The 23569-nt window shown below is 30.0% G+C and overlaps 2 protein-coding genes across 5 annotated transcripts in view; one reads left to right on the plus strand and one right to left on the minus strand.

Annotated features, from left to right (window-relative positions):
- The window catches only part of LOC111619049 (HEAT repeat-containing protein 5B-like), a 22205-nt gene extending 4352 nt beyond the window's left edge, over positions 1-17853 (plus strand). For 2 of the 4 annotated variants that reach the window (XM_023360692.1, XM_023360691.1), the window contains exons 2-4: positions 7702-7836; positions 8443-8597; positions 10760-17853. In XM_023360692.1, the coding sequence (XP_023216460.1) occupies positions 10856-16948 (6093 nt within the window). In that variant the 5' untranslated portion in view covers positions 7702-7836; positions 8443-8597; positions 10760-10855 and the 3' untranslated portion in view covers positions 16949-17853. The remainder of the gene's footprint in view (positions 1-7701; positions 7837-8442; positions 8598-10759) is intronic. The other 2 variants (XM_023360690.1, XM_023360693.1) reach the window with 1 other exon arrangement.
- A 3091-nt stretch (positions 17854-20944) lies between these two features.
- LOC111619042 (vitamin D 25-hydroxylase-like) lies at positions 20945-23345 on the minus strand. Its single transcript, XM_023360681.1, has 8 exons — positions 23113-23345; positions 22887-23014; positions 22722-22819; positions 22336-22634; positions 22154-22269; positions 21845-22097; positions 21592-21779; positions 20945-21502 (listed from the first exon to the last, which is right to left on the minus strand). The coding sequence occupies exons 1-8, from the start codon at positions 23319-23321 to the stop codon at positions 21321-21323; spliced, it is 1473 nt and encodes a 490-aa protein (XP_023216449.1). The 5' UTR covers positions 23322-23345; the 3' UTR covers positions 20945-21320.
- Between the last annotated feature and the right edge of the window lie 224 nt (positions 23346-23569).

The raw sequence follows: 23569 nt of genomic DNA on the forward strand, positions 1-23569 counted from the left end.
TAGTATTCTTCATTTGTCTACTTCGACTGCTTTAATAGAAACATCAAGCTTATAGCCCAATAATTCGTCAGTTAGTTTGTCTTTGATCATCAGGTTTATGAAGAAAAACTTCGTACTTACAGACATCGTACAACATGGTGTTACGCGTTATCGAAGCTATTGGGCATGGTTAAAAATTAAGACAGCATAAGCACAATTATTCCAGATATTACAGGTTCCAACAAGTAAAGAATTTTGAGAGTCATGACACAAATAAGCTATGTATTGATTATTGACCATTTGTGACATGCTATAATGAGCAAAAACTTAAGAAACTAATAAGTAGGTTTAAAATTGATAAATACAAATGTATTCTCACAGTTTATGAGTTAATTATGCTTTCTATTTGCAAAATTCTGCAACCTTAACACAAAATAAGAAAAAAGTGAATTTTTAAGAAATTTGCGATATTTCCCGGGTTAAAAAAACAACCCGGGATCCCGGAATCCCGTTTGAGAAACCCTAGTGTCAATGTGTATGCTTACTAGAGGGGTAAAAAAGGTACTCTGATGGAATTTGTTTTTTGAAAAAGGAATGTGTTTTGTTGTAAATTGTGTGTAGGATGAGTTTTGTTACTAAGGGTACAATAAAAATTTTAAAAACCATCAAGGATGCATAGTTTAATTTTTGAAAGAAAAAAATAATTAGAATGTTATAATAAATAAAGAAAATAATTGTCTTAAAATATGTACTGTATATTTATACAAAATGAAGATTATACATGCATGTAATAACTAAAAAATTAAAATTAAAAGTATACAAATAAAATAGCACAAAATCAGATTAAATAAATTTACAAGTATATATATTTGAATTTACATAACTATGGTTCTAGAAGGCGCATCTGAAACATGCCACGGGTGCCACATTTCTGATCTCTTGTGTAGGATATAGTTTATATATGTTAATTTTATGGTATTTTAATTATGCTTTTATATAATGTAGAAAATAAGGGAGACTGTAAAAAAGTAAAATTTTTAATGGTGTATATATGTCAGTTGTAAGAGTTGTAGAATTAACACCCAGCTGAGGAGGACAACATTGTTTTTTGTTCTCAAAATGCATACTTGTCTTTTGCATGTTGCCAAGTTTAATTGTTAAATAAACATAGGCTAGTATATGATAAGTTGGTTGTGTTTGAACCAAATGTTTATTTGGTTATCTAAAATACAGACAAAAGGCATTTGATATATGCATGTATATTGTACTACAGTATACGAAAAGTTAAAAAGTGATCATTTCTCTCCATACATGTTTTTTTTTATTAATTTCTAAATTTTATATATATAATATATAACTTAATCAACACCTGATCACTCGCTGAGAGATTTATTAATAAAACAAACATTTTCAATCCAATCAATGGCTCATCCTCAGGTTATATAGAACATTTCAAAAAATAGAATAGGTTCTATTTTTTGAAATGTTGAGTATGCTTCGGTTGTTTATATATAATATATATTTATTTTATTATGTAAAGTAAAATATAGTTTGAGATTTTATTTAGAATAAAGAAAATAAAATTGATATAAGTATAAAAATTTAATTTAAAAAGAAGACTGGAATTGCAAATTATAATATACTCTTGCCATTTCAAGTGTAATTGAAATAAATACAGTATCATTTATTATGATATTTAATAATGGATTGAAATGATATTTACAAATAAAGCAAATATTCTAAAAAGTTATATACAATAGAGGTCATTTATACTGCATCACCCATAAAGTTCTATTAATTTGTGTTTAATTTAAAAAATAAGGTGTCATTTTGCTACAGATCTGCAAGAAACATAAAGATTCCATCATCCATGATATAAATATGAGAATGCTTTTTATTGGCTGACAAAGTCTACCATAGCAATATTTTCAGTGATTGTGTCTTTAACTGGATAAAAACCTGTATGGTAGTGCTCTTTTATAAACAAAACAGAATGTTTTGTTCATAAAAGAGAAGCTAACTGAGCATAGTATAGTAATAGCATAGTATAGTATAAAAAAGAAATAGAACTGAGCATAGTATAAAATATCTAATTATTGCTTTGATGCTGAAGAAACTTTCTTTTGTGAAGTAGCACAGAGAGCATTGTCATCAATCAATAATTGTGTCTTTGTTATGAAGATTATGTGAAAATGACAATATTGAAAGTAAATTTCATTCTTTATTCTTAAATTATTCATGTTTAAGCTTCTCCTTTAATTGATTAATTATAATATAATCTTAGTTGTCAGTGCTTTTTTGGATGCATAACTATGATTTTAATTTTCAACCAACAAAAGAAAATTGCTAGGTCTAAGGTTGAAATTCTTCTCAACAGTAGTGCATAACAAGTCCTCCCAAAAAAGTGCTGATAACTGAGCTTACAATTGAAAAGAGAACTTGATCATAAGGTAAATGTGTGGGTATGCCATTGCAGGATAGATTCTGAAGTATCTTGGCTTGTGAGAACATACTCTTAGTTCAAAAGAACTAAGAGTATGTTCTCACATATGAAAGTGAAGTGGGAAGAGCAGACAGGCATACAAGCAAGTGAACTGTGCAATGTTGCATGTGTGACATGGGTTTAAAAGTCCATTATGTAAGAAGACCTTACTATGATGAGTAAAATGCATACACAGTGTGTTATATTGGCTAAACAGTATGTCATTTGAAGCATTGACCTATGGGATTCTGTTATATTTTCATATGAATCTATAACTTACACAAATCTGATAGCAAGCTATAGGTTAATTAATTAACCATAGAAAAGGTAGTTTATAACAAGGATTGTTTAATGCAGACCATAAGGTTTCTGATGAGTCAAATGGCATGTGGAAGCTATGTGTCAGCAGACTATATGTAAATTGGTTTGTGAATAAAGAGTACTTACAAATATCCTAACTGCTGAGCTAATTCTAGCAATCATGATTTTATGACACAAATCCTTCATCTTCCTGGATGACACTCCTCTATGTCACCAAACAATGGCATAGCAAGAATTACTATAGTAGAGTGGCTCTAGCAAGTTGTGGAATGGTCTTACTGGATGGGATGGTCTTAGGGTCACATATCCCATAGAAACGTTTGAAACCTTTTCCCAGAAACTTTTTGAAATATATGAAATTGTTATATATTGTTCCAAATGACAAAATTTTTAATGTTTAAATTTTGAATATTTCTGTGCTGTTTGTATGTATATTATTAAATAATAATGTATTAAATAGTTAAAAGTTAGTTCTATGGAACAATGGACAGGTGGCCAAAAATTTTTTGGAGGTGCTGAGCCATCCCTGGCTCCCCTCTAGCTTTGGATCTGTCACCAAAAAAAGATGTTGTGTAGTACAAGGTGGTGCATATATATGTACTGGCAGAAAAATACTGCAAGTTTTGAACATTTTGTTATGTTTAAGAGTTTAGTAGAAGTATAGTTGGCATGTACTACTATACATACAGTAGAGTGTTGTTTATCCAAATCAATTGGGGACTGGGGTTGTTCAGATAACCAATTATGTACAAAAAAATATATTAACCTATCCCATGTTGAAATTTTTCTCCGTTGTGTGTCGCTTCGCGTTAAACTTTCATTGATGTTAACTTCTTAAAATAATAATCGTGGCTATTGTATTGTTAAAAATTATTTCTTTATTTTTTTACAAACAAAATAAATATATTGAAAAATATAAAAACAAAAAAAATTATACTTTAGAAGTTAATCTAGTATCAAAAACGTTCGATTCAGCATGACACACAATCCTCAGAAAAACACCACACAAAAGTGCCAGTGCTGCCAGCTAAAACACACACATCAACAAAAAAAAATATTGGAGTAGCCCAAGATATAGCCAAAGATTGCAGTGCCACAGCACTAGCGAAAATTTAAATTTGCCGACTGGAATTCTTTCGTATAAACGACACTCTACTGTATATGCAAAACATTTGATGATCTCAAAGAATATGATTCCAGATTGATAGCTCTGGAGGTGATATCAAATGATTCTAAATTTAAACTGCAATATGGTGGCTACTACAGTTAAAGTTTCTCTCTCCTAAAGAAAGCCTACAGATTCTTCAGGAACACATCAGACACACAGTGAAAGGAATTTCAACAGCTTTCAGGCATGATATTATTGATCAGTTGTATGAATGATTAAAGCTAAACAATTGCTTGATTATATCAAGCTATATTAATGCTATTATTAATAATTAAATGTTAGGTATTAATAGTAGTATTAATATAGCCCAATATAATCCAGCAGTTGTTTGGCTTTAACCTAATAATTGGGTTTATGGATGATTATATTTGTATAATTTTATAAATGCCTATAGAATTTGATTGTCTCATAGCAAACATTTTGAAAATTGTATTTCATAATGTATTTATTATTAATTACATTTGATTTGAATTGAATTGCATTTGTACTTTTTGAATCATTTAATTTCTTCTCTACTCTATAATATGATACTGATATTTCATGGACAAGAAAATTGCAAAGAAGAGATCAAAAGTAAATAGTGACTGCAGGAATGTATTAGAAGAGTTTGTATTACAAGCTTGTTACACTTGAAGAAACTCATCCATTTTATGCTGAAGTGCTACAAAACTGTTAAGGCTTAAGATGGCCCTATAAAGTATCGGAATTTCATTTAATAAGAAATAACTATAACTGTTCATATTATAGTTTTTCAGGACTGTTTACACTACATATTTTTTTTTCTTCCATAACTGTGGACAGCAATTTCTTGCAACAGTGCTCACTAACAGAATTGGTGAGGCTATGGTTTGAAATAATGCTTTTTAAAGTTGTGTAGTGTTACAAGTAATAAAATACAGTTTTGGGGTTTATTCTTCTTGGTTTCTTCTCTGTACTACATATATTGTCATTACAAATCTCAAGTAAAGTTTAAATATGCTATTTTGTCTATCCGTTAAATAATTTTTGGTATGTCATAGGTGATGTAATTTTCATAATCAATATTGTTCATTTAATTACATTCTATAAGTTAGAGAATTTTGAAAGAAAACCATTTTTACATTTTTGCTGTTTAATGTGCTAATTACATGTAAAAAAATAAATCAGGTTAAAGTAAAGAGGTCAGTAAATATAAGATAGCATTTTTAAAGCAGTTTTCACTTCGACTTCAGATCCTTTCTTCTTAAATTTTAAACAGAAAGAGTGCTCAATTCAAATGTTTTAGAACATTGCATTTTAAAACAGTTAAAGTTTTAAAGTTAATTTTTAATATGGTTTTTATTGACTACATAGAAAAACATTATGTAAAGAATAATAATAAATAAAATGGAAGATATATATCTATATATATAAAATTACATGTCCTGACTGACTGATTGATTCATCATTGCCCAGAGCAAACCACTGAACCTAGAGGTGAAATTTGGTATACAGTTAAGGTACGCAATAAGAGTGCACACTAAGAAGGGATTTTTGGAAATTCCCCGCAGGGAAGAAGGAGAGGATTAAGGCTCAAAAAGTTTTAATCCCGAAATGCAGTACCACAGATGTGATTTACAAAGAGGTGCTGGGGTAACTGAAACTCTAATTTTCAGTAATATTTATACTTTAGGAATTTTCAGATAATGTCATTTATGTTTCAAAAAAAAAAAAATTGAACTCAGATTTATCGTATCTTGGAATCCCATAATATTTGAAACTTGAATTTAGGTGAATTAGCAGTCCATAGTTTGAAATAAACAAAAATCCGTAATTTTACCAAATTAGTAACAACTAATGATTGAGAATCTTAGTGAAGTACCAAGAGAGGGTTATTTCTATCAAATTGCAAAATCCATACGGGCAAGGCTACAAGTAACAGCTAGTGTATATAATTTACATATATATATATATGGAATTGAATGAGTGTCAAAAATTCTTCCTTGGATCTTTAGCATTGAACCTCTTTTATTACGAACATCTGTTAGGTGAGATATTGCCTTTAATAAGTATGACTTAATAAAAATGAAATGGTGGCTTGTGGACCCGAGTTTAAATGTAATTTAGACTAATAAGAGAAAAACAGGATTTTAACATAAAGAAAAAAAATCGAGCTTGCCTATTTTTTCTTGGTTGGTTTATTTTATATAAGTTACAATATTAATCTGCAAATTTATGAAGAGTACCATAATGGCAGATTTAAAATATACAATTACAATAGGCATTAATACCAATAATTTTTGTAAAATGAATGATAATGTAAACAGAGATAAAGTGAGTAAAAATAGTACATAAATATGTATTAATTAAATCATTTGTTTATAAATCATGAAATAAAGTGAAAAGAATAATAATAGTAGTAATTATGAATAGTTACATAAAAAACAGCAACAGTGAAAAAATATAAACTGTAAAAGATTGTAAAACATGTAATGATATTCAAACTTAGAACTCCTATACATAGTTAGCAGTTAAGAGCACACTGAAATGGGGCTTGATGGAAGTGGTCTTAATGCTCCATAAATTTTACATATTCCATCAGTATACCAACTCTAGTCTTCCATGAGGGATACTTTCTATTTTTGCTTTTATATACCTTTGCAAACAAACATTTCCAAACTGAAACAGGCCTATATATACATGTCCAAACTTAAGGATGTGTAACATTTATACATGAATAGAGAGAACTGTAGAAGAATGCAAACAAACATGGCAAGAACTATTACTTGACATCTAACACAATAATACAAACAACTTGTAGGATGGATTTTATAAATCAAAGTAATAAAAGTAAGTCTTTACTGAGAAAGATACAGCAGCTGGACATAGGTGGAGAAGGATGTTTAGTGCTTATCAATTCCGAGGCAGAAAGACCTGTCAATATTAAATATGTAAAACTGCAAATCTTCTCTAACTGCACTTACAAATAAGTAACTAAACTTTACAAACCCTTAAAATGCAGTGTATTTTATTATATTTTCTAATGTTTTTGGTCAATTAAATTAATTGACTTTCGTCAGGAATGAATCAAACAAGTTTTCAATTTATAATGAATGAAACCAATTATGGAACGTTTTTAACTTTAAAATTTTCTTAATGTCTATTGCACAAGTCCATAAATAGATAAATAAAATCCACAGACTGATAGCATACAAATATATGCATATATTAACTATACATACATATAAATAAAAATTAATAATAATAATTGTATAAATAAATAAATAGATAAACAGATGATGACATAATGGGCACCGACTAATGCCTATTTTTTAACTGTTTGTGCCTTTTCCCCCCCTTCCTGATATCATAATTCATTCTTGATGAAGGTCAATTAATTGACCGAAAACATTAGATAATATAATAAAATAGATTGCATTTTAAAGGTTTGTAAGGTTTAGTTATTCAAACTGCAAAGAAGCAGCACTCGTAATGTTGTGGCGGGCTTGTTGTCAACTGGCTCAGTGACTTCTTTTTAGCTATTGCCACTAGCAATTATATTTGTCTTTAAGGTTTGGACATGTGTAAAATGAAAATATTGAAATTGCTGTCCAGTGAATATCTAAAGGAGATTTTAATATTGGATGTTACAAAATTTATCCCTAGTTTTGGTGACATTCTTTTAAAAAAGTACTTGGAAATTTCACATTAATTTATGTTTGTTGTTATTTAGAAATTTAAAAAAAAAAAAAACTATTAATCTTTGACTATATTTTCTGTATCTTGCCTGCAGACTTGTCTTTTATAGCTCACATGGCCTTTCTCAGAAAAAAGTTGGAAACATCTGCCTTAGACTGTAGACTCCTAGATCAAGGATGGTGAATCTTTTTGAGTCCACTTGCCATGTAGTAGGCATATTTCAAATAATGTATGTACAGTGAAGTTTTAGACTTAGAACAATTATTTTTAAAGAAATGAAGTGTGATTAGAGAAAATCTGTTTAAGAAAATTTATAAATACTCATGCAATTTACCAATTCCTGAAGATGCCTAATAACTTCTGGGATATTTTATTAAAAATATTAAAGAATAGTTTTGAGAATATTTTAGGATTTTGCCCCTAAATCAAATCAGACATTTATAAATGTTTTGAAAATTTTATGTTGAGTATTATTGATATTCTTATTATATTTTCTGGTATATATTAATTGATGATTATTGAAAGTTTTATTTTAACTATTTTTGTTTCAATTCTTTTTATAGTAAAATAATTCAGGAACACACAAATACTCTAAAATTAAAATAATTTCACACTAGTTGAATTTAATTTTAAAAATTTAAATTTATTTATTTTAAAATTTAACATAATTAAGGATATAAAATTACATTGATGTTAATGTAAATTAGTCATTTTGCAACGATTACATGAAATATAATATATTAATTTTGAATAAAGTGCATCAAACTGTAATGCGAGTTTTTTTAAGATTTGTTAATTTATAGAAAGTGATGACTAAATATAACACATTTTTTAGTTAAAATAGGTTGATGAAGATGATGATGAGGAATGAAGATAGACAGATTCACTACAAATATTTATTTTATTGCATTTTTGGATGAAAGTTTAAGAGAATTGTTTTGTGTCAGCAGTGAAACATAGTGAAGAAAAAGAAAGGAAAAAAAAAACATGGTATATTTTGTTTACTATAATAATAAATTGATGTTTAAAAATTTGCTCAATACAACAATATAAAATTAATTAACATCAATAAAATATAAATGCTCAAATTAAAAGCATTTTTGTTTTTAATTACTATATTTAAAAACATTACAATAACTTGCTCATTCAAATATTTAAGAATTTTGTAATTTTGCAGATGTTTTAATTGATAAAACAAAAGTATGTAAAATTGTTATATTTATTAATGTTAATTAACTTATTCACTGTACAATCCAAAAGTTTGAGGACTTGACATATAGTTCCTTGCCTTGAATAGTTTAAAACAATGACACACCCATCTTCAAACTAATCTCCTTGTATGATGATGCACTTTTTCCAGTACTTGTACAGCTTCTGGAAGCATTGTTATAAGCCAGCTTTTGGAATTACCATAATGCTTCTACAATGCTGCTTTTACCTCATTTGATGACTAAAAATTATGTCAAAATGATCTCAGGCAATTTATGACAGATGGACTCATCCAGGCCACATATCTGAACATGAAATCTGGAATTTGGATGAGTCTATCCATCATAAATATCCTGAGATCATTTTGACATAGTTTTTAGTCATCAAATGAGGTAAAAGCAGCATTGCAGAAGCATTTTGGTGATTGCAAAAGATGGCTTACAGCAATGCTTCCAGAAGCTGTACAAGCATTGGAAAAAGTGTATTATTAATTTGAGGAAGGATGTGCACTATCCCTCATGAATGTGTTTTAAATTATTCAAAGCAAGAAACTCTATGCCAAGTCTGTGAATTTTGGATTACACTACATATATTTATGTTTCAACAATATACAGATACTTCTGATAATCACAGATAGTAAAAAAGATTATTGTTATTTTAAATAATATAAGTTAGTAAACATTTATCTATAAAATTGTTTTGGAACATGTAACATTTATATTAATTTAAAAAATAAGAAATCTCACATAACTCTAAAAACTAAAGTAATAAGAAGCAAACAAGTCATAATTTGTTTTTACAAGTAAATAAATTTTCTTGGGCCAATCTACACAGCACTTTGTTCTTTTTGTGCATGGTTTGTACTAATAACATTGCTTTATCACCAATGACATTTTTCTGGAGGAAGTTGTCATTAGAATTTGCCATGTCGATGATGTCTTAAATTAATAATTTTGTTAAATATTAAAAAAAATTTCATTTCAAAAAATACAAAATATTCAATTTAGTGATAAAATTGAAAGTTTTATGTTGTGAAACTAATTGCAAACAACAATAAAGTTCTAATAAAAAAGTTAAGTTTTCCCTTATTTTATCAGTACAGGTATACCTCGACTTACGTCGTTTCGAGTTACGTTGTTCCCGATTATACGTCATTTGTCAAAAAAGTATACGGAAAAATAAAAATCAAGTTTAAGTCATTTTATTCGACTTTACGTCCGTCCGCCACAAATATTGAAGTCGTAATATCACTAGAAAAGCGTTTAAAGCACATAAAATCATATTAAAATATATACATTTACAAGTATGTACTGTATTTACAGAACAGTACATGCATTCGTAAATTTAGATTACTTTTTTCTGTACTACATTAAAAACTGAAATTTATTTGTTTGTAAGCTTAAAATAGATTCTTATTAACCATATATTATTAAAAATGCATTAATGAATAAAATACAGAACTGGGAATAGTAATTTATGGTTTAGCCTAGTGACAAGTAGATTCGGAGACAAGTAAATTCGACTTACGTCGTTTTTCGACTTAAGTCGTTTTCCTGGAACCAATTACCGACGTAAGGCGAGGTATACCTGTACTTTATTGTTTATTATAAATTTTTCTTAGCAGATTCTATTGGCTATTTGTTGTTATCTGTGATCATATCTTATCATACTTAAAATTGAATTTTCTGTCATTCATATAAAGTAAATCAAAATTTAAAACTCTTTGGCATATTATACATACATATTTGACTTATTTTTAGAATTAGTAATAGTTAAGTACAATTTTACAATGCTGTCAATGATATAATAACCTATTAATTAGATTGATGGTGATCAGACTTTTTGAGATAAATCTATAAAAATTTATCACTTTATGAATTAACTGTGAAATTTTTAAGAATCAACTTCATTGTTCTAATTATCATTATATTTTTTATTTTCAGATTGTATAAATAGACTGAACTTTTTCAAGTGAATTCTGCAATTTTCAGTTTTTCACATTCTAAATTTGTTAGTGCCAAACGATTATTTAGTTCAAGATGATGGAACTTTCTCATAGTTTGACTTTGAATGAGGAAGCTTTAGCACAGATAAATGAAGCTAAAAGACCATTGTTTGTGCTTGAATGGCTAAGGTTTTTAGATAAAATATTAGCAGCATCACAGAAATCTGATATTAAAGGATGTCAAAAAACACTTGTTGAACAACTCATAAAACAAGTTTATCAATCACCTGGTCCACCAGCAAGAAAATTAATTGGGCGATGTCTAGCAACACTCTTTAGTATTGGAGATACTTCTTTATTGTTTGATACTGTAAATAAATTCACAGATATTTTGAAAAATCGAGATGATTCACCAAGCTTTCTACAAATAAAACTTACTGCCGTTACATGTATAGGAGCAATGTATGAACAATTAGGACGTATGATGGGAAGATCATATGATGAAACTATAAGCATACTTTTGAAATCTTTAAAAAATGCAGAATCACAAGCTCGTTGTGAAATTATGTTAACTACTGAAAAAATTGTTGGAGGCATGGGAGCAGCAGCTAGCCATCTTCATAAAGACATTTTCAAAGCAGTACGACATTGCCTAACAGATAGAGTTATGGCTGTTAGATGTGCTGGAGCAAAATGTTTACAAGAAATGCTAAAACATTCGCCCTTTTTATATACCACTGATCTTGAAACAGTGGCTTCTTTGTGCTTCCGTTCATTTGAAAGTTCAAATTATGAAGTACGTTGTGCTGTTGCAAAATTATTGGGTTCATTGATTGCTATAACACAGCAAGCATCCCAAGCTGCAGTTGGAAAAAACAGATTGGCTTCATTAGATGAGGTTCTAGCATTAATGTCTGCTGGATTTCTTCGTGGTGGTATTGGATTTCTTAAGAGTGGAGCAGGAGAAATGATTAAAGGAAATTCTACTGTTAGTCGAGATATACGTGTTGGTGTCACTCATGCCTATGTTGTTTTATTGCAACAACTTGGCAGCAATTGGCTTGAGAATAATCTTAATGTTGTCTTAACACATTTATTAGAACTTGTTTCTAGCCCAAGAGCTGCAACTACTCATGTTGATGCAGTATATAGTCGCAAATGTGTTACTTTTATTTTACATTCAGTCCTGGGAAAATTGCTTGGGGAGAAAGCTCAGATTGCAGCTTGCAAAGAGTTGATACAAATAATTATAAAACATAGTAAAGAAGATAGTATTGCAGATCTAACTGGGAATAAAGATAATCAAGGAGAAACTGCTTTAAGTCAGCATGTTATTGTATGTGCATTACAAGAACTTGGTTCACTTCTTCAGACACTTAATACAATGGCTAGTCAAGTAATAGCTGATCCATCTGCAGGTATTGAAGAAACTGTTGTTTCTGTTTTAGTTCATTCTAGCCTAGCTGTACGTTTAGCAGCTGCTTGGTGTTTACGCTGTCTTAGTATTGCTGTTCCATCTAAATTAATGCCTTTATTGGATCGATGTATGGACAGATCTGACACTTTAAAAACTTCACCAGAAGCAATTTCTGGATACACAGCAGCTATAGCAAGTTTGCTTGGTGCAGCTCGACATACTCCCCTTGGAATTCCACATAATAGAGGCAAGATGGTATTTAATGTTGCTGAAGATCTTTTGAGAAGTGCTTCACAAAATAGTCGTCTTTCATTACAAAGAACACAAGCAGGCTGGCTGCTTATTGGTGCTGTTCTAACTCTTGGTCCTTCAGTAGTAAGAGGATTGTTGCCAAGACTTTTATTAATTTGGAAGAATTCATTCCCTCGATCTGCAAAAGAATTAGAATCTGAAAAAGTAAGAGGTGATGCTTTTACTTGGCAACTTACGCTAGAAGGACGAGCAGGAGCACTTTCAGCTATGGCTAGTTTTTTATTGCATTGTAAAGAATTGGTAACAGATGAAGTTATTCGAAGATTACTTACACCAGTTGAATCAGCTCTTATAATGTTAACTAGTCTGGGCCATATTTTTAAATCTTATGGACAACATTTAAAAGCAAGTGCTGCAATGGTTCGAATGCGTTTATATGAAGTATTAACACTACTGCCACCTAAATCATACGAGAGTAGTTATAATAATTTGTTAAGATTGTTGGTAGCAGAATTTACTTTAACGGAAAATCCTGCAAATACTACTACGTCATTATTGCGTGGTCTGTGTCATTCTAATGACAGTATTATTTTAGGATTTTGGTTACAGGAAACTGATCATAAAGTCATTGAAGATCAGTTGCAGCCCAATAGTGCATCAGGATCAGGAGCACTAGAACATGATTCAACTGCATTATACAAATCTCTAAAATTGGGAAAAATTGTTCCTGGGCCATTGCCATTAGGTGTAGCTGTAATAGATATGTCAGTTATATTATATGGTGTTATATTTCCTCATGTTGCATTCAAGCATAGATTACAAATGCTGGAACATTTTTCAGAATGTGTACGACATACTAAAGCCACACGTCAGGAAGCTGTTCAAATTAATATTTTTACAGCTGTTCTCAATGCACTTAGAGCATTAGTTGAAGCAAAAGCCAGACTTGGTCCAGATGAAGTAAAAAGAGCTGCAGTAAATTTAATTCTGAGTTGTTTAAATCATGTAAATGCTATCTTAAGATGTGCAGCCGGAGAAGCTCTTGGTAGAGTTGTTCAGAGTGTAGGAGATAGTCGATTTGTTGCAGAAATGGCTCAACACAGTTTTGATAAATTAAAATCAGCAAGAGATGCTGCGTCTCGTACTGGACATTCACTTGCCTTGGGTTGTATGCATCGTTATGTTGGTAATATGGGATCAGGCCAACATTTAAATACAAGTGTTAGTATTTTGTTAGCTCTTGCTCAGGATACAAATGCACCAATTGTACAAGTTTGGGCTCTTCATGCACTTGCTATGATTGCAGATTCTGGTGGACCTATGTTTCGTGCATATGTTGAACCGACATTATCATTGTTTTTAAAATTATTATTAAATATGACACCTACCCATATTGATGTTCATCAATGTATTGGAAAATGTTTATCTGCATTAATAACAACAGTTGGTCCAGAACTTCAAGGAAATACTACTTCTATCTGTACAACTCGTTCTTCATTTTTAATTGCATGTGCTATCATGCAAGATCATGGTGATCCATTAGTTCAAGCAGAAGCAATATCTTGTTTGCAGCAGCTTCACATGTTTGCACCTCGTCATGTTAATCTTTCAACTTTAGTACCAAAATTATGTGCTGCTTTAAATAGTTCACATCTATTATTAAGACGTGCAGCTGTAGCTTGTTTACGTCAGTTGGCTCAACGGGAAGCACGTGAAATTTGTGATCATACTCTTCTATGGGCAAAAGAAGTAGGCCCAAAAGATAACAGTCTTCCTTTTGCAGAAAGTGGTCTAGATGGAATTTTATTTGCCATGTTAGATACTGAAACAGATTTCCAACTAGTTAAAGATATTCATGATACACTAACTAGTATATTGCAGGCAATGGCTGAAGATAGTTTAGGTCATTGGTTAAGTTTATGTAAAGATGTTTTAACTGCTGCAGAATCCAGTTCTGTTTCAACTTCACCTGATCATAAAGAATTAGAAGTAGATGTGCCAGAAAGTGAATTAGATATCGATGATGAAGAAAGTTTTAAGACGGCTGAAGAAAATAATCGACCAGGAGTAACTCCAAGATGGCCTACAAGAGTTTTTGCAGCAGAATCTTTACAAAGAATTATTATTGGATGTGAAGGTAACAATGCACACTTTGATCTTGCAGCTGCAAGAGAAAGAAAAGCACAAAAGCCTAGCGAAGATTTTCTTGTCCTCCATTTATCAGATCTTGTTAGGATGGCATTTATGGCTGCAACATCTGAAAGTGATCCATTAAGATTAGAAGGATTGAAAGTATTAGAATTAATCATTGACAAATTTTCTAAAGTTCCTGAACCAGAATTTCCTGGACATGTTATTTTGGAGCAATATCAAGCACAAGTAGGTGCAGCTCTTCGTCCTGCATTTTCTTCAGAAACTCCTTCACATATCACAGCTGTTGCATGCCAGGTTTGCAGTGCTTGGATTGGAAGTGGTGTTGCACGAGATTTAAATGACTTGAGAAGAGTTCATCAGCTAATGGTTTCTTCATTGACAAAATTAAATAAGGGAAATGGTTCACAAATTTATAATGAAAGTGCCTCCACATTGGAAAAGTTAGCAATATTAAAAGCTTGGGCAGAAGTATATGTAGTAGCAATGAATCAAGAAAAGCAAAAACACCTAAATCAGAATGCAGATGTAGATGCTCATAATCAAGAAAGTTTACTTCGTCTTGTATCTCCTGAACTTCTTTCTCTTAGCAAATATTGGTTAGCAGCACTTAAAGATCATGGTTTGCTTTCTCTTCCTCCAGAATTTTGTAGTCAGTTGCCTCATGATGGAGGTGCATTTTATACCTCAGATACAATGGAATCTGTTCGTCGTTATTACAAAGAAGCATGGCCACCAATTTTACATGCAGCAGTTCTCTGGCTTTGTCATGGTGGATTTATTGATGAAACAAAATCAACTAATGAAAATTCTCTACAAGATAAAAATGAAGAAGAAAAATTTTCTGATAGTATAACATCTGATAATTTTCATCTTCTCTTAGGTATTTGCATGGAAGCTTTATGTAGTCCACATTCCACTGCACCTCTTGAATGTATATTAATTTGTTTACAGTCACTTCAATTGCTTTTAAATAACAGCACACCACGCACAATAATTGGAGAGGACAAACAGTTATCAATTGAATTATGCAATGTATTACATAGATTATTATTAACTAGAGAAAGTCCTGAGTGTCAATTACTTGTAATGGATCTAGCACGATTGATTGTTGTTGCTCATCACGAAAGTTATGAAGCTGAGAAAAAAAAGTATCTCCGTGAACTTGCACCTGCAAATCAAGAACCTAAAGATGTAGATAAAGAATTGGCTTCACTTGGAGAAGGTGGAGAAAATGGTATCATTATACCAGAGAAATCAGTAGTTTTTGCTTTGTTAGAAGATTGTTTGTGTCTTCTTGTTCGTCATCTTCCACAACTTAGCCCTTCATTAGCTACCACTACTACTAATGTCACACACTGTCCTTTTGTTGAAGAAGCTCAACAGCTTATATCTGCTTCACTTGATGTTCTTGTACAGTTACCGGGCTTATGTTCTCCACTAGGAAGTATATCAGTTCTTTCTGTGGTTTTATATTTGATTACTGGTGTTTTAAAAGAAACTGCTGTTTCAAGTGTTCAACAAACTTCATCAACTAATATCATTATTACCTCTACTATCCAGTGTCTAAAAACACTTGCTTCCTCACCTTTCACAAAAAATTCAATTTGCAAGGATGAATGGATTTCTCTTCTTCAGAGCACACTATCCTGTATTCTCGATTTTGGAAAAACAAGTGTGCCAAATAAACAACCAGATCAAGTTTCTATATTGTTAGCTGTGGCAGTATTTATTCTTAGTGCACCATCAGAAGTGATTTCTGTCCCAAATCTACAGTACCCTTGTATAAATCTTTTCAAACAAGCTTTACAACAAAATGGGGAAAATATTCAATTAAAATGCTTACAGACATTGAAGTCCATTTTTCAGCACCCTAATGGTAAACCGTATATCCATGCCTTAGCACCACGGATTGTTGAACTATTAGGCCAGAATGCATCTCAAATTGTTACAAGACAACCTCTTACAGATATAAAAGTATCAATAATCTTGGAATCTCTACAAACTTTAGAAACATTAGTATCAGTTGCCCCAACAGATAAAAAAATCCACATGTTAGAACTTTATGTACCAATATTAATAACTGTTTTGATGGAACCAGATAATCAAAATCAACAATATCCATCTCATCGGATGTTACACGATTATTCTTTACAGCAACTTTTAAAAGTGGGACCTCAATATCCGCAAGAGTTCCGTCTTATTATCAGCAAAAATGCTCATCTTAAAACAAGATTAGAAGCCAGCATAAGAGCAAGTCGACTGGGAACCACTACAGTAGAAGAAAATGTTCAAACTCCACCTCGTATTACTTCAACTTCACCTTCAATAAAACTGAAAACTGATTTTAGTAATTTCACTGGTTGATTATATATGAGTATTTATAAAAAAAAAAATGCAAAATTGATAGCCTGGAAAATTTTTAACATTTATAATTTGTTTCACACAAAATATTGGTGATATCAAAATGTGTTGAACAAATTATATATAAATATTCTACAAATTATTTTAAAATTGATATTTTAAAGTATCTCTATAAAATGGTAATTGTTTTCATTCCTCATGAATTTCTATGAAATGTGAAATTAGAACACTGTTTTTCTGTCAGAAACTGTATTTGAGAAGTAATGCTGTATAAAAATATTTAATTATTTAATCAGAAAAGCAATAATTATAGTATATAAATCAAGAACCAAATTTGAGCTTTATATTCTAGTAAAAAAAAACTTGTATTTTACAATAATTAACATATTATTATGGCATTTAATAGTTTAGTTGAATTATGAAATTTTTACTAATTCCAGCAAATTGTTTTTATTCAATTAATGAGTTATATACAATACATATATATATATATATCAAAATTTTGTATTTTATGATTATTATTTTATAGTGTGTAGATTATTCATTCTGAACTATATATATACACATAGATATATTTAAAAATGTATGAACTTGCTTAATTTATAAATTAATTTTGAAAGTATATTTTATAAATTTCAAAAATAACAAGCAAAAAATTAATGCACTGAATAGCATATTCATTATTTCTGTTAGAGAATGTATAGGAATTGATGAAAGTAAATAATGAACATGACATGGACCAATTAAGAATTTGAATGTATATAGATAATGTAAACTAAAAATGGAACTTTGTATTTTTCTGCTTAGTTTTCATAAGATTTTTATCATAAAGAATATGAATGCCATATTGCCAGATGTTTGATTTGTTGTCGTTTCAATTTTTCTTGATTATTGTAATCAAATGTAAATAAAAAATATATATNTGGGCTTGTACATGAAAGGCATTGATACTACTAAATTTTCCTAAAGAGTGAGAGAAGATAGAGATAAATCGGTGTAAAGCGTTATATACCGTGTTTCCCCGAAAATAAGACATCCGCAGAAAATAAGACCAAATTTCGTAACATTAATATATTCTTCAGATAAATATGCAATAACTAATGTTTGATTTTTGATATTCAAATTATAATAAATGCATTTTTAATAAATTTTGGAAAGATTTATTAATAACTAATTATTAATCTATAAGTTAAGTTGCAACATAATAATTGTTTATTATTTATAACATTTTCTTTTCATTTTAAGATGTTTTTAAAAGAGAATTTTATAGATGTTATACATAACAAATAGTATAGTCAGTTTGTTTCATATTTTACTATAATTTCTGTTCCTATACATTCATTTAAAATGATTTATTTACATTTCAATAACTGTTATGCATCACTCTTGCAAAGACTCAAATTTCTGTTTATTTGCTGATACAGAATCCATTAAAATTTTGTTTACATTATTTTTTCATATGGTCACTGTTTATTTTAAAGACAATTTGTATTTATGCTTTCAGTCACTAACAAGTGATTGAAAGCAGATAACCAAGAGAATTTCTTTGCCAAATATGTTATTGCATTCCTCTGATCCAAATATAATAATACTTAGTGATATGTTTTTAAATGAATTTATTGTATTATTATAAATATTTTCCACTGATGCTATAGGTTTCTTATACTTTTGTGTAAATACTTTTATTAAATCTCAAAAATCACTTTGCATTATATTGTATATTATTTTAATAATAATGTATTTGAAAAAATAATATAATTGCATTAAAATTTTTATTTTTAAATAATGAAGCTTATTTTTCTAACTTAAAAGTTTGCATAAGCATTTTAATAAGAAAGAATACGGTATTTTTTTGTTGTTTAAACACTATGAAGTGTAATTAATTGACCACTAGTCATTCTTTCAAGCTTTTATTTTTTTATTTAGTTGAATGTGTAAATTAGCATGAGACCATGCAATGCAAGTGACAAGACAATATAAAAGACCATATGTAAAGACATATCCGTTTATCAATTTGAAGGTTTTTAACAATTTTAACAGCGCAAAAGAGATACATTATCTAAAGTCTACCATGCTTATTATGTTTTAATTTATTGGGAGTTTTCTGAAAATGATAGAACTGAAAGGAAAAATGAGACTTGTTCCCATGTATGTATCTCCTTTGAAAGGATATGAACGAACATCAACCAAATTGTCCTGAAAGTACTACAACAGGTACTGTACATCATATTTGAAACACTGATTTGCATATATAGTATAGTAATTTTGGTAAAAAAAATTTTTTTCAAACAAACAGCTAGGAATAATAATCTGTACTGGGATATACACCTACTCTATAAAATGACAAACATGAATTATAGTTTGTTCCCATGTCCCAAGCTTTTAAAGATAGATATTTGAAGGTATGTTTGTAAATTATTTGTATTGATTTTGTCAGTTTAATGTCGTGTAATAATTGTGTATATTTTTAAAAATTGATTGAAGAGGGGCAACATAGAGCCCGAAACATGTAAACAATGCATATCAACTAAATAAAAAAAATAAAAAGATGAAAGAATGCCTAGTGGTTAATTAATTACACTTCATAGTGTTTAAACAGCAAAAAGTATAGCGACACAGTTTCCAATTGGTAAAGAAATAATATATTCTATTACTAAAAAAAAAACCTTTGAGTATGGACACATCCACTGTATTCAGTACTGTATCCTTCATACAATACTGAATAGATTGATGTGTGATAGTCTAGGTCTTAAATCATCACTCCATTATGAAATAAAGAGAGAGATTAAAAATAAAAACACATTTTTAACAAAAGAGAATAGATTTTTAATTTATTAAGTATGCAAATTAATGATAAAATCTCCTTATGTAATACATAGAAATTTTAGTTAAAATATTTCACAAACTACTAGTTTTCTAATTACAAAATTTTTTAAGTATTATTAATGCTATTTTAAAATTTCTCTGTAATTAGATTAATAATAATAATTTCATAATTTTAAATAGCATTGGTATGTGTAGCCTGAAATATGATTTCTAATGTTGAACCGTTCACTGAATACAGATAAATTTTTCTATAAACCAACTATACTTTTTCTTTCTTTATACATGATATAAAATTTTAAAAATGTAAGTACGAATAAGACTTTTTGACAGAACAGTAGAAAAAAAAACTACTTGAAAATATCAAAATTGTACCAATCAAATGGATAAAACCAGGGTCGATGGATACGGTTTCAAAGTGGTATAAAAATATGCCACTTCTCATTAGATTTGTAGTACCATCAAAAACACTTATTCGGCATTGTCTTATTTCTTTTTCTCGCAGAAAAAAGTTTTAAAAAATGCTTGAAAACGGTAAAACTACCGTGTTTCCCCGAAAATAAGACATCCGCAGAAAATAAGACCTAGCACAGATTTTGCTGAATTGCGAAATATAAGACCTCCCTCTGAAAGTAAGACCTAGCGAAGTTTATTTTTAGTCGTAACGGTCATCGACAGATGGTTGAAAGTGGCCGTTGGCTTTTTGAAAGTACAGCCACTGATTGGTCAGCAGACAATTACGCCACACGGCATGATTTGCATAAGACTATGGCTTGGGAATCACAGATTTGCATAACGTTACGGCTGGTGATGGCTAATTGGTCGGCCGGGAATCACGCCACATGACATTTGCATAGTGCTACGGTTCAGTAAGCACTAATTGGTCATCGAGTCCGATGTTGACGCTATAAAAAGGCGACAGTTCGACACACCGGATATACGTCACTCTCGTCTAAGTTCGACTTGGAAATTTTTTTGTTCAATAATAAATGTGAATTCTTCCTCCTGGAAAAAATAAGACCTCCCCTGAAAATAAGGCCTAGCGCACTTTTCAGAGCAAAAATTAATATAAGACACTGTCTTATTTTCGGGGAAACACGGTATGTACTAATCAAATGGATAAACCTACTTCTCGCCGCAAAGCGATATGAGCGCCAGCTATCGGCAACCTGACACATTAACTCTACTCTAACATAGCTCAGAGAGACCAGTATATCGATTTTGCTATTGTTAACTGAGAAACCAGTGCCGGAAAAGTTAAGCAATTTGTTGCTGGATTTTTGATATGAATTTAATTAAGATCGATTTAGTGTTTTTTTTTCCTCCCTTCAAAGAGGATTTCCTTCTGTTTTGTTACATTTTCTTATTATAATTTAACACTTCTAATATATATGACAGTGGTAGGAAAAAATAACAAAACAATACGGTTTTCATTTTAATGTTTCGTTCTTACACCAGGCCTACACTGACAAAAGTATCTGCTAATATTACATAAATAATTACTAGACTTTTAAATGATTAATTTTTATCTTTTGGAGATTTAATAAATCATTTATTTCCGAGGTATAAAAATTAACTGATAAGGTTTAGGCATTAAAACGATTCCTCCTCCTTTTACTCCTAAATCCGGAGGTGTAGATTTTGGCCAAGCAACTTCGAACTTCTGAAGGATTGATGTCAAAAATAAGAAAATTTCTTTATAAGCAATTCCTTCCGCCGGGCACGAACGTTTACCTTTATGAAGTATCAATATCATAAATAACCCTTTAATATATTTTTTTGTACTTTTATTCTAATAACAGTAAAATAACTATTAAACGTACCATACGAAAATGGCGAGAAAGATTTCAATTTCTTGATGCTTAAACCATCCTCTGTCAGAAATCTCTCTGGTAGAAATTCTTCAGGATTTTCCCAATATGATGGATCGTTGTGAATGCTCCATATATTTAGGACTACAATTGTTCCTTTTGGTATTATATATTCTCGAATTTTGCAATCTGACAATGCGCTTTAATAGAATTATCTTATTATGTATGAAGATTTAATAGATTTTATAAATTCATGTATACATACTATCTTAAACCAGAAAGAGGCACGATTGTCCTCCATCTTTGTATTTCCATGATAACTGCTTGAGTATAAGGTAAACGTGCTCTATCCTTCCAAACTGGGTATTCAGTACCAAAAATTGCATCTATTTCTTTCTGAACTTTCCTCTGAATTTTCAGGTACGTCGCTAATGCCAATATTGTCCATGATAATGACGCGGTTGTAGTATCAAAACTAGCTGCTAATATTGTGGTAATATTACCGACGTAACCTAGAACTAAATTTATTCAAGTTGTAATACTTATGCAATAAAATCGAATTATCTAAACTTACCAGTATAAGGTGATTCAGGATTATTTTTACTTTTCTCTATTTCACAGATATAAGCTTCTGAAATATTCTTAATATTTTTACTATTATATTCTTTAAAAACACTTTCAAATATGTCACTATAAGAAAAAAAAAACAAGTAAATATCGTTTATTAAAAAATTAATCATATTTTATAATGCTTACATTAGTTTTTCATAAGCGTTTATAGTCTTCTGCATGATAGAGCGATCCATTACAAAAGAAACCAGATGCAAAAATTTAATCCAAGGGACAAATACACTGTAAGAAATCACGCCCAGATATTTTGCACTCATTTCGATAAACTCGTTGAAAATTTTTCTTGTAGGATGATGATAATCGAATCTTATACCCGATGCAAAATTGAGGATAACATTGCTTGCGCTGGATAATAAAAGTCGTTGGATGTTCAATGGACACTCTTCATTCCGAGCCAATTCTTCTAACAGCAGTGGTATTTCTTCCTGTACAAAAATTATTGTGATTATATGAAAAATATAAAAAATATCGATTATGAATTTTTCTATGGAATTAAATATGAAAGGAATCACTTCAATTGCTAAATCATATCTTTCATTAAAAATTCTCAAATTATTAACGACAAATCGGCGATTTTCCACCCATTCTTCTCCGCTGGACTTTGCTATACCTGTAAAAATATGAAATTTATAATTGTTACAAACCTTTAATGACACGTTATATAAGGACCATCTCACCTTTAAGTTTAAACAAGAAATCAAAATTAGTGATTGGAGGGAGACCAAGTAAGGCTGATTTACTATATGCTTCTTTCATCACATCATAACTTGATAATACTACTACTCTCTTGCTTCCGAGAAGAACACTAACAATATTACACGATAAATTATATATATGTGTGTATATACGAATTGCTGATTGTAATAAAAAAAAGAAAATAACTGAAGATAAGTCAAGCCATACCTGAAAATCCCTCCATATTTCAAACGAAGTTTATGAAGTTTCAAATATGCTTCTTCACCAAGAAAAGGCAAATAGCCTACAAAGGGCAGACCCGAAGGACCAGAAGGAAAATTTTTCGGTCTCAAAAAGTAATCTTTTAAAACATTAAGTATTATCAATGAAAGGGCTACCAAAAATGGCACATAATAATAATTCCATAAGTTTTGCATGGTGAATAAAAATTTTGATGTTATCGTCAGAGCTTTAATATTGTGGTGTAAATTAACTCTTCATTATTATTAGTATTTATGCTCTATAAACAATAATTAATCATAAACCAAAGACTTTTTTCTGTGCCTTGAAGAGGAAAGAGTAGAAAATATATTGTTTTTATTTTTATTAAATAATAAGTTTCCTTATTTATAAATTTCATCTTACGCTTGACAAGAATTTTAATCAAAAAATTCTTAACGCCCTA

The sequence above is a fragment of the Centruroides sculpturatus genome, unplaced genomic scaffold (assembly GCF_000671375.1).
Source record: "Centruroides sculpturatus isolate CEXI.00-Female unplaced genomic scaffold, Cexi_2.0 scaffold97, whole genome shotgun sequence".
Classification (NCBI taxonomy): Eukaryota; Metazoa; Arthropoda; class Arachnida; order Scorpiones; family Buthidae; genus Centruroides; species Centruroides sculpturatus.